Below are 17,303 nucleotides of genomic sequence, written 5' to 3'. Positions count from 1 at the left end.
AATGGATGGGAAGGATGGAACGGATGGGAAGGATGGAGTGGATAGATGGAATGGATGGAGTGGATAAAGTGAATGAAGTGGATGGAGGAGATGAATGAATTGAGCGGATGGAACGGATGGAGTGGATGCAACGGATGGAGCTGACGGAACAAATGGAGCAGATGGAACTGATTGAATGGATGGAGTAGATGGAACGGGTGGATTAGATGGAATGGATGGAGTAGATAGAACGGATGGAACGGATGAAAAGGATGGAGTGGATGGAACGGATAGAACAAATGGAATGAATGGAGTGGATGGAACGGATGGAGTGGATGGAATGGATGGAGTGGATGGAACAGATGGAACCGGATGGAACGGAAGAAGTGGATGGATTAGATGGAACGGATGGAGTAGATAGAGCGGATGGAGTTGATGGAACAGATGGAACCGGATGGAACGGAAGAAGTGGATGGAACGGATGGAGTAGATGGAACGGATTGAGTTGATGGAACAGATGAAGGGAATGGAACGGAAGAAGTGGATGAACGGACGAAGTGGATAGAACGGAAGAAGTGGACGAAATGGACGAAACGGATGGAGTAGACAGAACGGAGTGGATGGAATGGAGTCTATGGAGTGTATGGAACGGATGGAACGGACGGAGGGGACGGAACAGATGGAACGAATGGAGCGGACGGAATAGATGGAGCGGGTGGAACAGATGGAACGGATGGACTGGAGGGAACGGATGGAGTGTATGGAACCAGATGAAGTGTACAAAACGGAAGGAGTGGGTGAAACGGATAGAACGGATGGAATAAATGGAGTGGATGGAGCGAATGGAGTGGATGGAACAGATGCAGTGGATGGAACGGATGGGGTGGATGGAACAGATGGAATGGATCGAATGGATGGAACGGATGGAGTAGATTGAACGGATGAAAAGGATGGATTGGACGAAACAGAAGGAGTGGATGGAACGGATAGAACAAATGGAATGAATGGAGTGGATGGAACGGATGCAGTGGATGGAACGGATGGAGTGGATGGAACAGATGGAGTGGATTGAATGGATAGAACGGATGGAACAGATTGAATGAATCGAACGGACGAAAAAAGATGGAGTGGACGGAACGGATAAGTGGATGGAACGGATGGAGTGGCTGGAACGGATAGGAGTGGACAGAGTGGATTGAGTGGATAGAACTGATGGAATGGATGGAGTTTATGGAGTGGACGGAACAGATGGAGTGGATTGAATGGATGGAAAGGATGGAACGGATAGAGCGGATGGAGTGGATGGAATAGATTGAGTGGACGGAACGGATGGAACCGGATGAAGTAGACGGAACGGATGGAGTGGATGGAACAGATGGAGAGAATGGAATGGATAGAACGGATGGAGTGAATGGAAATGGACGGAACTGACGGAGTGAATGGAATTGGATGGAACGGACGAAACAGATAGAACGGATGGAACTGATTGAGTAGATGGAATGGATGGAGTAGATGGAGTGGATGGAACGGATGAATTAGATAGAACCAGACGGAACGGATGAAGTGGATGGAACGGACAAAGTGGATGGAACGGACAAAGTGGATGGAATGGATGAAGTAGATGGAACGGATGAAGCAGATGGAGCGGATGAAGCAGATGGAGCGGATGAAGCAGATGGAACGGATGAAGCAGATGGAACGGATTCATTGGATGGAACGGATTCATTGGATGGAACAGGTGGATGGAATGGATCATGTGGATGGAGGGATGAGTGGATGGAGTGGATGGAAGGGACTAGTGGATAGAATGGTTGAACTGATGAAGTGGATGGAACGGATGAAGTGGATGGAACAAATAGAATGGATGGAACGGATAGAGTAAATAAAATGGATAGAATAGATGGTACAGATGGAGTGCTCGGTCGCAAGCGCTTTACTGATAACCACCATATCACGCTACTACGCTTACTCTCTCCTGTACACCATCACTCAACTAGAACACAGCTATACTATGACACATTCGGTATAGCTGTTCTCATACTAACATGACCCCACAAACTCCTCATCATCCTAAATAAACACAGCTAGCTGAGCAGATACCGCTAGTTTAGGCATCTCCTCAGGCCTAACGCAGCCAGAACTCAGTCTGGGTGTCCACCCTCCAGACTGAACACATCCAACTGACTTCCTCACCACCACACCTACCGCTAAGAAGCAGCTATCATGCAACTGCCACACCAGCTGCACACATATCCGGTGCGCCCACGCATTTTATGACTCTCTCTCTCTCTCTCTCTATCATACCAATGATACATAAGGTGCTATATAAATGCTAAGTAACATAACATAACATAAAAACGTGTAGGACCCGCACGGATTTGGCGCAGGTCGCGCGTAAGCCACACGCAATGTGTTCCATGAATTAGAAAATGGGGGCTTGCACGTGTGCGCCACGTTTTGCATGCATGCAACCCGTTTTTGGCGCGCATTTATTCCTTAAATTACCCTGTAAATGTCTACGTCCAACATCAACAAGAAGGAAAGGTTTATAACAAGACAATATGCATTTACCATGTGCCAGACACTTTTGGGAATGAGATCTCCTTCCTAACATTGGTGAACGTGATAAGAGACCCAAAAGAAAGAAATATATAGTTTATTGACATCAAAAATGAACTTTCATATGCAATTTGAAATGGCACAATAGGTCTACATCTGGCATGAAACTGTTTCAAAAGAACAAGCAAGAAAAACAGGGCAACAGTACTCTTAATAAGTATCCCTTTAATTGAATCGCTATTACTGTACCCCCTTGTTCCACAATGCTCCGTTGCTTCCCAGATAGATTTACATTAGGGAAAACCCAATACATACACACAACATATAAGGAATTTCTTTAACATACATAATTGTTTTTTTCCCTTTATTGTGTTTGGTACAGAATGTGCACACCTGCAACAAAACTGTTCATAAATAAAATCATTCGGTAGATCATACCCAATTTCTATGGTGCTAGTTCTTAAAAATGTGATTTCTAAAATAAGCATGCTACCATAATACATATGCAAAATATATGGAAGTCTGTTTTTTAACTGACAGGTATCCCTCAATAAAAAGGTCAAAAATGATCTACATCACAAGAAAGAAGTTTATCCTTTGCAATGGAGCTGCCATGGTACCTTCTAACAGCAGTCTTTCACTAAATCAACTAATCTGAGTGCTATGGTTCGTTAACCTGGGAATTTCGCTAGGTGGCGGTGGGCCTGGTTGAGGCGTTTAATCCGTTCTTGCAGGGAAGTCCTTTTGCTGGAGAGATCATTATTCTCCTGAAGTACTGTGTCAATGTTATCCTTGTCTTGCAAAAGCTTGAGCATCTCAGTCTGCAGTTTATTTGCATACTCTTGGAGAATGTAGAATCTAATGATCAGAGGAATTTGATTTCCCAGGCGGGTGGCTGTTCCCTGGAAAAGAACATGAAGACAAGATGTTAGCAACCAGTGCTTAAGACCAGAAATAGGTAAGATTCAAGTATACCCTTTAGAGGCACACTGATCATAAGCAATATATTCTGGTTATGCTGTTATGGTGGACCATTTACACCGGACACAAAATTCTACGGATGTATTTTCTATGTTATTTCAGGCTTTTCTATTGACATGCTTTCAGGGTGAAGCAACAGAAGTGCAATGTTTGGATTCTTGCGAAAGAACGTTAATGACTCCGTCTGAGGTACTGAGGGGAGCGCAATAGGGATAAAGGAAGGAAGAGGAACAGTAAAGCAAACGTCACTGAAAAATTGCACTCTTCCCTAGAGTAGGATTTGTTGCTGGTTGTGTTTATTTTCAAGTAGACAGTGTGCATGTGGTTCTTCATCAGAACCTTCCCTGGTGTGTAAGACCATGAAAGTATCAAACAGAAGACTTTCAAAAGAAAACGTAAAGGGGGTGGGAATATTACAAACATGAACTATGTTATCCTAATCTGCGCTCTTAATGATTTATCTTTTGTTGATACTCCAACTAAAAATTGGCATTTTCTAATTACTGAAGGTCATCTATCATTTTGCAAACTGCCTTCAATCACTGCAATAGGATGTGGTTTCAGAGGAGGAGAAGGACTCAGATCCATTACAGCAGCAAAGATGTAAAAGTATGCACTTTCTACTAGCTGGTTTACATTTTCTAGTACTCCTACCACACCAGTATTAGTAATACCAATAGTGGCATTAGTACTACCAACAGTTGTAGTATTAGTAGCAATACTAAGGCCACTACAGCTCTAGTAATATTAATAGTAGTTGAAGTGATTGTAATAGTGGTAGCAGTACTGCTGATAGTGTCAATGGCACTACTGATTATGCTATTATGGTTAGTATCAATGCTAAAACTATAAGTAGAAGGAATAATGGCAATAGCATTAGCAATACAGATGGTAGTAGTACTTGTAGTGCAAGTAGTAGAACACTCAGTATGCCTAGTAGTGCTAGTACTCCTGGTACTACTACCACCACTATGTTGTAGTAACAAATGTAATAGTACTGTCACTAGTAGTAATGCTTGTGTGATATCAATACTACTACTGGCACTATTACTACTGGTATCACAAGTAGTACTAGCACCACTACTATTGAGCATACTAGAACTACTGCACTGTTAGTGGACTAAGGACACACTCCCAATCCTGCATCCACACATTTTACATTTCCTCAATAATCTTACTTCTTTTTCATTTTTGCATTTGTTTAACAATGTTTTTATCATTCATTGTAATGCAGTAATTATTGTATTCCTTTTTAGCTGTGGCTGAAAGTTGGAAGAGCCAACTGGGCAAAATATTCCTGTGTAATGTGGGCTTTTTGGACGTGTGTAAGAATGCACCATTGCTTCGGTTTTCAGTTTCCTTCCTGTAGAACGCTTACCCAATCAAGTTTGTGCCTCATGCTTTATGAAAGTGCTAGGCACACATCAACAACATCCTGTCACTCCATCCACAACACTACCGTTGGTCCTTCCCTCCCTCCCAACATAATCAGGTTGCTTTCCACATTTGGGATATAGCACTAGAAAAATCCGGCATGTGTGAGATGTTGGGTTTTTGGGCATCTCACAGGCTTCTTTTCACTTTATGTCCATTTGTAGAAAAACACAACATGCCTCTCATTTATGTTCTTTCTGATGGATTAGTCCTTCCCCCCACAGCTTCCTCATATTAAGAGAAATCTACTCCAATGCCAGCTGTCTTTAGAAATGTTTTCAGTCACCAGGGGATCCAGTGTGCCTCTGTGTCTGCTGCGTTAGAGTTGTTGGTCACCCATACGACGGATGTGACGGATATGATGTCAGTATATTCCTAATTTTGACTTTTTACCTAGCATTCAGCAGATGAGGAGCTGCAGAACAGCATGAGCTAAACAAGCTACATAGCAAGAGGGGCAGGTTGGGGTGCTGATGTGGAATCTGTAGAAGAAAGGGCCCATCCACCAGAAAGCACTGCAAATCAAATCAGTTTCCCTGGCCTCACAAGTCATCCACTCAACAGTGTTTGGTGAAATGGTGTAGTGAAGCCCACATAGCCACATGACAGGTGCCCTAACAGGTACCCCTCTGCAAGGCAGAGGCAGCTGCCAGGCCTCTGTTAAAATAGTCACAGAGGCTCTCAAGCACTTCAGACTAGACTAACACTCTGAAAGGCAGAGAACGAACCACCTGGCCAGGGTCTGTTTTGTAACAGCCATGCCCCCATGAACCCAGCTAACAAAAGTCTGCTCAAACTTCAGATGTCTGTTGTCCAAGAGGTATTGAAGCTGAGAACCCACCTGTCCGGACAGTGAAACCTCTCCTTCACCTGAGATAAATGAGGCAGCGGGCACAAAATAGAAATATTAATCTTTGGTGAGAGATGGACAAGAAGGGCAGTCTTACCTTCAGAACCTCTTCCTTAGAGAAGAGAACAGTCAGGAGGTTTTAACAGCAGAACCAGGAGCTCACTTACATATCTAGCAGAAATCATGGCAACTGTGAAAGCCCCCTTATTGTGAGCAATACCTAAAGGAATAAGAATGCAGATGCTCAAATGGTGCCACCTTGCGAAACAAGGTTTAGAACCACCGAGGCGCAATGAACTGGCATTGGGGAAACTGCTCAGATAATCCCCACAATAACTGTATATCGCTGGGGATGAAAAAGAATGAGCCATGCTCCGGGGTCATCTAAAAGCCTCAAATATTGCCCAAGTACTCCCTCACCATGCCAATCTAAAGACATACTGAGCCAAGAAGAGCAAACAATCAAGAACCGTTTTCTGACAGGGCATAGTGTCCGTAACCCTGATCTCCTGATGGCATAGATGGACTTGGTAGCAGACTTTCTGATAGAAAGGAGTACATCCAGGATATCATCAAAAAGATTCCAATCCTTATACCTCAGTGCCTCAGCAGCCGAACACGAAGGTTCCGACTGGTAAGGCTTGGGTGGAGGATCATGCCCTCAGACTGGAAAAGCAGGTTCTCACTCTCCGGAAGGGACCAAGGAGGAGAGAGGAAAAATATCCAGATGTTCTGGGTACTGCATCCTCCTGGCCCAGACTGGACTGATCAAGAACACTGTGAACCAGAACCTCTGCAGCCTCCTGAAAGCCAGCAGAATTACAGGGATGGGAAAGAATGCATATAGGGCTAAGAAATTCCAATCGACAATCAATGCATCGCCAAAAGGTATGTGTGGGAAAAAACACCCTGTTGCAGAACAACTCACAGTTCCTGTTCAGACTGGTGGTGAAGAGGCCCACGTGAGGGGTCCACTAAGGACGAAGCTCTCATACAGAACTTACTAGCAGAGCTTCCACTCGGGAGAGGTGAAAGTCTGTTCGCATAATGCATCCACGACAACGTTCTACCCTCTCAGCAAGATGGGCCGCCAACAGAGAAATGTCATTCTCTCGATCCCAGAATCACTGTCACATCGCTTCCCCGCAGAGACAGCAACCCCCATGATTAAGTAAAGCATAGCGATCATGTTTGCTATCAGAATTAGAACATACATACCTGCCCTGTGAGGAAGAAAGAAAAGCCACTAGGCTCATAGTTCCAGCAGATTGAAATGTTCTCTTGCCAAAGCCTGCTCATTTTCCAATTGTTTAGGTGAGCAACCCAGCCTTTCAGTGATGCATCAATCACTGTAAGTTGAGGCCAAGGGTGCCATAGAGCCTCTTCCCTTAGCACATTGTCTCATTAGGCTCAGCATGAGAAGTCTTATGATACTCTGTTTCAGACACACAACAGGCTTGTCATGTTACCCTGAAAGTGAGAACACTGACAAAGCAGCCACGGAAGCAAACTCATGTGCAACCGGGCCTTGGACACCATGAAGATGCTGGGTGCCAGAAGATGCAAAAGGGCTGAGGCTAAGGCTGGTAGCTGACTTTGGGTTTTGAAAAGACCAACCACCTGCAAGATGCATGTCACCAGTTCCTTCTGCAGAACCGCTCAATGAACTGGAGTGACTGAGATGGGGTCATTTGGGGCTTGTTGAAGTTCAGAGAGATGCCCAAACTGTGTAACTGATGATGGATGTGGTGCGGGTGGGCTGACACCAGATCTGGGATGTGATCTCAGATTACCCATTTGACAAGGTAGGAAAAGACCTGCCCCTTTCCCTCCTAGACATGTGGCCAACTTGGGGGATGGGAAAAGGCCAAAGGGCAGGACTCTGACCTGGTAATGGGTCTTCCCACCCATGAACCTTAGGTACCTTCTGTGGTTCAGCTGGATTGACATACAGAAGTATGTGTCCTGAAGGGCCAGTGACACCAGCCAACCAGGAGGGCCTGCAGGATCTGGCCCAATCGGACCCAGTTGAATTTGTTCTAGCAAGGACACACATTCAAGTGCTGTAGATCCATGATGGGATGCAGACCCCCATCTTTCTTCTGGAATAAAAAGTATAGCAAGTATCAGCCTTCCCCTCATGCTGAGGCAAGCAATAGCTTTATGATGCCCTTTGACAGACATTGCCAAACATCTCCCAAAAGGTGGGAGTCTGGAGGAGGCGAAGAGGAGGAAAGAGGGCAGTACGGTGGGCGATGGATGTAAGGGAGGCAGTAGCCCTGATATAGGAACTGTAAGTGCCAAAGCATCAGTTGTGGTATGCTGCCAACCCTGAAGAAAGGCAAAAACCTCCCTCCAACCATAGGAGAAAGCTCAAAGCCCAAATAAAAGTCGTTTTGTACCAGGGGTAGCTAAGTCGAGACTTTAAGCGGCCACACCTACCTCTCTTTGCTTCTCTGCCTTTTCCTTGTTAGGAGGTAAAGCTGCTGGGCCTCTTTTCCCTCTACCACAGTGGGCAACAGAGGTGAAGGACCAAAAGGAATGGGTTCCTTCAGTGCAGAGGTAGCCATCTGTTGGAAAGCTAAACCCAAACACTTTGATGTGGCTTAGTAGGACTTTAACTTCTCCAAGTATCCATTGGCTTTCATCCAAAAAAGGTAGTTTCCTTCAAACGGCATGTTAAGAATCTTTGACTATACGGCCAGATCAAATCAAATGGCTGCATTCAGGAATGCCTATGCAGGACAGACCCAGTGCTCAGTGCACAAGCCAAAATGCTGGCTCTAGGCCGGACTACACTGTCTCATGTTTGGTTCCATACCATCCTCCCCCAGAGAGACAAAACCACCCTTTATCTCCTGGGTAAGCAAGTTCCCTGCCATCTTGGAGACAACCCCCACAAAGTGTGGTTGTAATTGGCCAGGATGTACATGCCATTGACAACCTTTAAACCCAGGCTGCTTGAAACAAAGACCTTGTGTCTCCTGATATCCAATTTACTGCGCTGCCTGTCTGAAGGTAAAGAGGAAAAACTGTCAGACTTCAAACCTGCAGTGAAGGCATGCACCACAAGGCTTTTAGGCAGTGGGAGAGTGGCCAAAAACCTGGGATTCAAGGGAGCCTGATGCTGCTTCTTAGCAAGGTCCTGGTCCACACTTGTAGCAGAAGCTGGTTCCATTCACATGGCCATGACAGGGACTGCAAAGGGAAGAGGATCTCCTTTGGGGGAACTTGTACCAGTATGTCAATGATGCCAAAATGGACTATGGGCTGCACACAACACAAGCGTATCCACAGCCTTTACAATGGTCTTCTGGAATGAATCACAAGTCATGCTTTAGGCTGAACCTTGCATGAAGTCAAGTTCTTGGGAGGTGTCAAACCCACTTGCATCCCTCAAGTCAGAGGCCAGTGTAGCAACAACCTCATACAGGCTGCAGAACTCCTCAGGGAAGTCCCCCCTCACCAGAGACCAAAGGTTCTACCCCAAAATTTAATGGGTCACCCTTACCACCAAAGATATGCCCAGCTAACAAATCAAATGACTCTATGGCAAACCAGGGCATAACCCTGTGACGTATAAGTGCTAGCTACATCCACTGGTGCTGCAGTCAAGGGAACAGGCACCACAGTTCTGATGCCTGAAGCAGGTCCAAGCAGCATGGAAGGGATCAATCTTCATCAGAGGGTCTGCAACTGAGCTAGCAGGACTACAGTTGTGGGCTGAGGACGTGCCTCTGCCAGAATCAAGAAGCACAGTGGGCCTTGGCTCCACCACCGCCACTGAGGCCGAAGCCACTGTCAAGCTCCTGGAGTCCTCTCACTGCTCTGGGGCGGATGAGCTAGTGGGGACTTGTACCTTAATGGCAGATGGTGATGTGCCATCAGTGTCCCTTAACCGGGACTGATGACTCCTCTTTCTGGAAGTAAATGAAGAAGCTACACTTTGAGGTGTCACTTGGGGATTAGGTCCTCTTCCGATGTGCCATCTTGCTCTTATTGGCAGCATCTGATGATTGCTCCACTTCAGTCTGCTCTTCAAGGAACTTGACCTTCTTAAAAGACTCAAAAGGCAATGACTTTGATGTGATCCTCTTTCCTCTTTTGTTGATGAATGTGCAAGATTTTGCAGCATTTTCCCAGAAGGAGTTCGAGTGCATGGGTTGGCAGCAAGGCTGGCCAAATTTCTATTGGTGGAGTGAAATTGGTGAACTTCACCCTTTATTTTGCTTTTGCCATTTCGCAGACAAAAAACATTTCACACAGCAAATTTCACCTGGACAAAACCTGCAAATGTGCATTTCTCACAGTGACATTTCTGTTGCCTCGTAATTTCATGGCAATGTCAACCATGAAATTGCAAAACATTTTGTTCAGAAAACGCACCTTTTCAGGCAGGATGAAATTGGGTCAACCAAAGTTCACAAAAATGACAGAAAGTTCTGTGGCTCGCAGTCATTTTCCGTCTTCAAATAGGCCCAATCTGCAAACCTCAGTGAAATGTTCCTCACCAGGGCTGTAAAGACATACCTTGTGGGGATCTGACACAGATATTTGCCTCTTGCAACCGCTGCAGGGCTTAAAACCCAAGAACTTCAAGGTGCATGACGCAGTATCAAAAAAGGACAAGCTAAGTGGGGTCCCAAAAGAGGCATACAGAGCTCATGTGGCTCTGCTGGCTAAACATATACTGTCCCTGAAACCACATTCAGCGTTATGGTTGCCCAATTGCACCAGGCAGAGCTGACGAACAGCTGCACTGCATCTCCTGGTGGCAGAGACATTTTTCCTAAATCAGCTGGGACTGGAGGAGATATATTTAAAATGAGAAATCAGTGGAATGCATTCGAGATATCCGATAACTTTTGCAGGGGAGGTGAGGGAAGGGTAAAGACATGCAGTTGAGATGTAGTTTTGTGCAGGTTTAATGAAAATGGGTGGAGTAGGCAGACTGGCCATTAAACAGATTAAGCTGCCCTGCAGCATTAAAGCTTTCAGGGCTAGTCTCCTGCTGGCCCGGGACTGCCTCGCTGAATGGGATCTGTGATGTGGTGCAGTAAGGAGCCGGACAAAGGGGTGGCATGTTTCAACAAAGTTATTATATTTAAGAAATAAAGAAAAGTGCCTACCTCTCCCTAGCTCTAAAGGGTTATCCATACCTAAACCAATTTAGTCTTGGTTTTGACTTTTCATTCTCAGACTTGTAGCAGTAGTAGTTTGTCATTTATATAGAGCCTTTATTCCATGAATATGGTCTCAACGCGCTTGTAGTGCTTTATGTGTACTAGTCCCACGATGCACAAAGAGAAGCAGGAAAGAATGGGCCGCCTGTACAAGATATGGGGTACCTTGAGATCTCTGCATGTCATTCTTTTGTGATTGGTTTAGGAATAAAACGTACCTACATATTTGTTTTTGAATACATATGATGGAAATTTACTTTGACTTCTGAGAAAACACTTCATTCAAGTTTCATACATTAAATGTCATGTTTAATTTTCTGCAGTTGAACTTCCTATGTCCTAGCTAGGGAGGACACTGATGCTGATTGGTCCACATACTGTTGGTCTAGATCTGTGGTTTCCATCTGGCAACCCTGTAAGTAATTGTGCTGTATAGTTAAGGCAGCAATACTGGTATGTAAAACAATAATTTATTTGAATATCTGTGTTTGTTAGATTTGCCCCAATCAATACTCAGACACAGAGATATTGCGCAAAAATCCTTCCCTTTATTTCGCAATGCATGTCACCTCCCCCGCCCCACATTTTCATGGCACGCACCTACATTTACTGTTTTCCCCAGTCCTCTTCCCTAACTCTGTCCTTGCCCATATAATGGTGCAGGTGCAGCAGTGTTTCCAGGGAGTACATGGGACCGGGCCCACTTCATCAGGCCGCTCCTCCATTTCCCAGTGTGCCTCCTCTGCCCAGGAGCCTTACTTCAAATCCAAACACATACAACTAAATTGGAGCTGAAGTTCTGTCCATAAACTGAGTCTCACCACAAAGGTTCTGCTTCATCCCGCACACTGATTTGAAGGCAACCAATGTCGGATAATGGCCCGGCCCACACAGGTGTTATTAGTTCTGCTTTTTTGGTTATAGTTTGTCTCCCTGTGTGAGAGAGGGTATGCCCAGACGTGGCTCCCTTGCTCACTGCGCCATAGGGAACAAGCTGCACCTCACTGATGAGGCCCAACAAGGCTGCACACATATTTAAAAGAGTGTGATTAATGGGGTTTTCTGAGTGATTGTGGCTGTGTGTGCCACTTGCATGTGTTTGGTGAGGGAGTGGTACAGCACTGCATCATGAAAATGATCTACAGTGGAAATGCAGACATATATCATGAGCATGGCATAAACATGTACAGTGAGAATATGGGTATATATTGTGAGCGCAGCATCATGAAACAGGTTTACAGTGGGAATGCAGGTTATTGTGGATGATGAATCATTAAAGGAGTTTACAGTGGGAATGCTGGCATATATTGTGGTGCTGAATTGTGAAGGGGGTTTAAAGTGGGAATTCTGGATTATATTGGGAGCATCGCATCATGAAAGGTTTTAGAGTGAGAATTCTGGAACATATTGTTGCGCTGCATTAGGGGTTTTACACCTGGAATGTTGGCATTTGTTGCGGGTGCATTATAATGAAAGGGTTTCACTCTGGCAATGCTGCAATATATTGTGAGTGCAGCATCATGAAAGAGCATTGCAGTAGGAATGCTGGCATAGTTTGTGGGTGCAGCATCATGGAAGGTTTTTCAGTGGACATGCTGGAATGTATTGTGGGTGCATGCACAGTGACAAGAAAGTTTGACAGCGGAAATGATTACGTTTCTCATATGCACCAGTTTCATTGTAAGAAACAACATAATTCAGCATCATTGATGATAATGATTTGTTATTTATATATAGCGCTTTTCCCAGAGTGATTTACATCCAATTATCACCCAACCGAAGTTGTTCTTCATTTATCGACCTCAGAAGAATGAAAGGTTGAGTTGGCATGCTGGGATTCAAACCTGCGACATGCAGATCACAAATAGATTGCAGTAGCGAGTGCTAAACCCACTGAGCTATCTCACCAGATTTCTTGATCCCTTTTAATAACCTTGTTGCAACATCAGCATTTAAGACATACGTTATGTCTGTAAGTGCAATGCGTGCCTTTTGTTTCTAACAATTCCCTTTTTGTCTGAAAGTTTCTTCATTCACTTATAAGTACATCTTGGCAGTTCTTTTGTCAAGAGTGCCATTGCTTTGCCGTTGAAGAACACACCTTTATTTCTAGATGATTTCTTACAAAATTGAAAATGTTAGGTCTACATGTCAATATAAATATTAATGTATTAATTTGGCATCTTCATAACCACACATGCCATCCTTTGGTGTCACATTAATTAGACGAGGAATGTCATTTACTTTACGTTTTTCCACTTCCAATATTTTATCTAAAATAAACTCTTTGATTTTTGTTGACAATTTCATTTCGGCTTAAGAGGAGTTGATTCGTGTAAATATTTACAGTAATTCACTTAGTGTTTCTTGGATGTTGTGAATTGGTGAACAACAAATAATTTGCATCAGTGCTTTTTATATAGCTTTTAAATACAAATGCACTTTGTTAAATGTTGTCTGTCTTATTCAGACATTGTACTAGTTTTTGTCCAATAATGGCTGTACATTTGTTGGTAATACCCAAATTGTAGGGCTTCAGGAGCCAGGGCACGAGGCTCATTGACTCTGTGTTGTGGTGCAGGATTGATCCTTCTTCTCTGGAGAGGAGGTATGGAAATGGAAGGCAGTTGGATGGCCAGAGTAGCAGATCTGCCTTGTTCATGCTGGCATGATGAGGATCATCCTGCAGTGGCAACGTCTGAATGAGTTGATCACATGTAGAAGTAGCGGAATGGAGGTGAAGGTGTACAGGAAGAGGCCCTCCCAAGGGAATGAGAAGGCATTCCCTAGACTCCTCGGCTGAAGATATCTGCTGGCAAACTTCTGACACTTGGACTTGGCAGCTGTTGCAAAGAGGTCGATCTGAAGACTCCGCTCGCTGAAGAGGCGTGTCACTTGTGCTTACTGAAGCTCCCATTTGTGGCCGGACTGCAGCTCCCTGCTGAGAGAGTCTGCAATTGTGCTCTTGACACCTGCCAGGTGAAAGGGGACGAGGAACATGCCTTGAAGAATGGCCCAGCGCCATAGGGACTGGGCTTCTGGAGAGAGAGCGGGGGAGTGCGCCCGTCCTGTTTCCTGATGTAAATCATGGTGGTGGTGTTGTCTACGAAGAAACACACATCTTTCCTGTGTAGCTGAATTACCTGAGCACTCACAAGACTGCCATAGTTCCAGACCGCTTATGTGTAGCTCCTTTTCCTCCAGGAGCTAAAGGCCTCTGGTGTATGTCCTGTGTGGGCTCTCCAACCCTCCAGAGAGGCGTCAGTAGTGACTTTAGCATGGTACGGAGGTATCTGGTAGGGAGCTCTTTGAATGAGGTGTGATCACACTGACCACATTGGAGAGCCTGTTGGAACGCTTGATTGAGGGAGATTATGCCTGTCCATGTGCCCGTGGCTTGCTGCCACCTGGCATCCAGAAATTCCTGGAAGGGTTGCATTTGGAGCCTGCAAAAGGGGACCAGGTGGATGCAGGAAGACATCCTCCCCAACAGGGATTTGATGAACCGAACTATTGCAACGGACGCTACCAACAGCAGTTGGACCTTTCCCAGGTTGACCTTCACCCTCTCCTCTAAGGGAGTTGCCAGACACAAGACTGTGTTGTGCCAGGAACCCAGGAATAGTGCGTTATGTGATGGCGCCATGCAGGACTTCGGATAATTGATTGAGAATCATAGCGAAGTCAGAAGGTGGATGTTCTCCGCTGTGTCCTGGGCTGCTAGTGCATGGTAGCGGGGCCGAATGATCCAATAGTCTAGGTAAGGGTATACGTGGATTCCCTTGCAGCGCAGATTGCTGCTACTGGGGCCAAGCATTTGGTGAACACCCTTTGGGCCAATTTCAGGTCAAAGGGAAGGGCCTTGAATTGATAATGCTGCCCCTGGATGACAAAACGTAGGAACTTCCAGTGTTTGTGATGAATGGGAATGTGGATGTACACGTCCTCCAAGTCGAGAGTCACCAGAAAATCCCCTTCCTCCAGCAGTTCAAGCACGTGATGCAATGTAACCATCCTGAACTTTTGGGATTTTAGGAACTGGTTCCACCCTCCTGACTTTTTCCTTACCAGAAAGTACCTGGAGTACACTCTGGAGTCCTGGAGACGCTGAGTGACTGGTTCTATTGCCCCTTTCTGTAACATGGCTTGCACCTCCTGTAGCAGCTGGGTCATGTGTAGTTATTGTTGCATGATAGGAGGAATACAGGGGCACTTGTCTTTAAACTGTAAAGCGTGCCCCTACAGAAGAAAGTCCAGCACCCATTTGTCCGTGGAGATCATTTGCCACTTATCGCCAAAGTTTGATAGTTGGCCTTGGTAAAGACTGGAGGGGGGTGTCTGTACTCCTGCTCTCTATATGGTAGAGGAGAGGCACAGAGTACCCCAGCCAAGATTCTCTTTTATGGTAGCAATGGATGAGCAATCAAGGCCTAGCTTCTCAGGAGGTGATGCAGGCTGGTTCTTAAGTACATTGCAGTCCCCAAGCACCCACAAAGGAATGTCCGCACACTGTATTAGTTAAAACACAGTCTTTATATAATTGAGGCTTGAGGTTATGCACACAATCACAATAACTCACTTTGTGCTCAGTTAATCTATAATGGCAAATATATACAGTTCTAAGTGGTACCACAATTATTATCAGATTTCATTAAAGTGCATCAACTGTACACTGGTCAAATGTCACACAAAGCAATTAATAAAGGTAACCAACAATAGACATAGGAGGAAAGCAGTTGGTTAGAACAATTGGCAGAATACTGGCCCCGTTACCTAGACACAGTTCTGTGCGGAGATCCCCCCACCTGGGCAATCTGTAAGATAAAGATATACCACAAGCTCAGTCCATATATTGTTCAATGAGTCTTATTTCCTTGTAAAGTCTTCTACAACCCCAATGTACCTGGATTAGTAGGTTTCGACGACGGGTCATCGACAGATCCTTCTTGAGCGGCTCCCTTTAAGGCAGGATCCACGGTTCATTGAGATCCCTCGAAGATAGGTGAACAACGGCGTGGAGGCAGCAGCTTCAGTCCTGACAGTGCTCGTCGACATTCTGCAAGGATGAGGCGTGCGGGGCACCTCGAGGTCGATAGTTCAGGACTGCAAAGAGTTTGTGAAGAACTGTGGCCCAGTGTCATGGCCACAGGCCCCAGAACACAAAAACCACACCATCTAGTGATGGGGGCAATGGGTCACTTGACTCCCTTATGTCCCTTTGGGACCCATAAACACAGGGGCCCTGGCTGCACTCAGTCCCGGCGCCTTTGGCACCAGGCTCATATAGAGATGTGAGCAGGAACACTTTATTTCAGTGCAGGAGTGCTTTTACTTTATTTCAGTGCAGGAGTGCTTTTATTTTACAAGAACTTTCCAGGAGCTGATAGCCTTTATTCCAGAGAACATCCTCATGTGCTGACTCACTGGGTGTGGCTCCCTAGGCCTGGTCTTCATGTGCTGACTCATCGGGTGTGGCAAGGTGTGGCAGGCAGGCTGACCCTGGTGGGCGTGGCTTCAGAAGCTCAGCTATATAAGCTGCTCCATCCTTAAGGCCAGTGCTTCGTGTTACTCTGCACTTGCGTGCAACGTGACGCTCAAAGCTGCTTGGACCAGTTTGCTTACCTTGGAAAACAGGTGTTCTCCTGCATACTCACCTCCAGGAAACCGGTGCTTCATCGCTTCATCTGCAGACTCATCTCCTGACATCCAGTGATCTTGATCCGGACGCCGCAGCACCGCACTCCGCATCCACGAACTCGGACCTCGTGAAGAAGAAAGACAAGGTTAGAGCATCCGTCCCAGGGCCTCGCCGCATTTGAACCCTGCGCGCCCCCTAGTGAACAACTTACCAGCTACTGTACCGCTGCAGCTTCATTCCTCATTCCCTCCGGCTGCCGCCTCGAGCTCTGCAGCTTCTGCCGGGCCAGCAACATCACCTGCAAGGGAAGAAAGCAAAAGAGCAAACATCAAAAGTGGAACGGACAGCAATACAAGACAACAAACTTTACAATACAACAAAAACACACGAGGAAAGACAAAGGCAAATAGGAACACTTACCTGAAGTATAGTGGCTTAGTCGCAGCAGGACTGGACTACCACGTGCAAGGGACCAGTGAAGGAACTCGTTCCAGATCATACAAGCGCCCCTGCCAGAAGCAGCAGGACTCAGTGCTCGCCAAAACCAATCAACAGGTGAGCTTTCCAGGGACAGCGCATCCCACGGGTACCACGGTTTGGGAGAAGGGGTCTGGAAGGGGATCAGGCGCACAAGCTGGCATACTCACGGCCCCTATTCCCCACGCAGGAGCAGTCCCGA

The 17,303-nt window shown here is 45.8% G+C and overlaps 1 protein-coding gene across 3 annotated transcripts in view; it reads right to left on the bottom strand.

Moving 5' to 3' along the window:
• Positions 1 to 2,746: 2,746 nt before the first annotated feature.
• The window catches only part of LOC138525816 (interferon-induced GTP-binding protein Mx3-like), a 948,323-nt gene continuing 933,766 nt past the window's right edge, over positions 2,747 to 17,303 (bottom strand). For 2 of the 3 annotated variants that reach the window (XM_069636042.1, XM_069636043.1), the window contains one exon: positions 2,747 to 3,440. In XM_069636042.1, coding sequence (XP_069492143.1) covers positions 3,210 to 3,440 — 231 coding nt within the window. In that variant the 3' untranslated portion in view covers positions 2,747 to 3,209. The remainder of the gene's footprint in view (positions 3,441 to 17,303) is intronic. The other variant, XM_069636044.1, reaches the window with a different exon arrangement.

This window comes from Ambystoma mexicanum, chromosome 7p (assembly GCF_040938575.1).
Source record: "Ambystoma mexicanum isolate Mex_15411 chromosome 7p, UKY_AmexF1_1, whole genome shotgun sequence".
NCBI classification, from domain to species: domain Eukaryota; kingdom Metazoa; phylum Chordata; class Amphibia; order Caudata; family Ambystomatidae; genus Ambystoma; species Ambystoma mexicanum.
The sequence above is the reverse complement of the archived record's forward strand: the minus strand, read 5'-3'. Positions and strand labels throughout refer to the sequence as shown.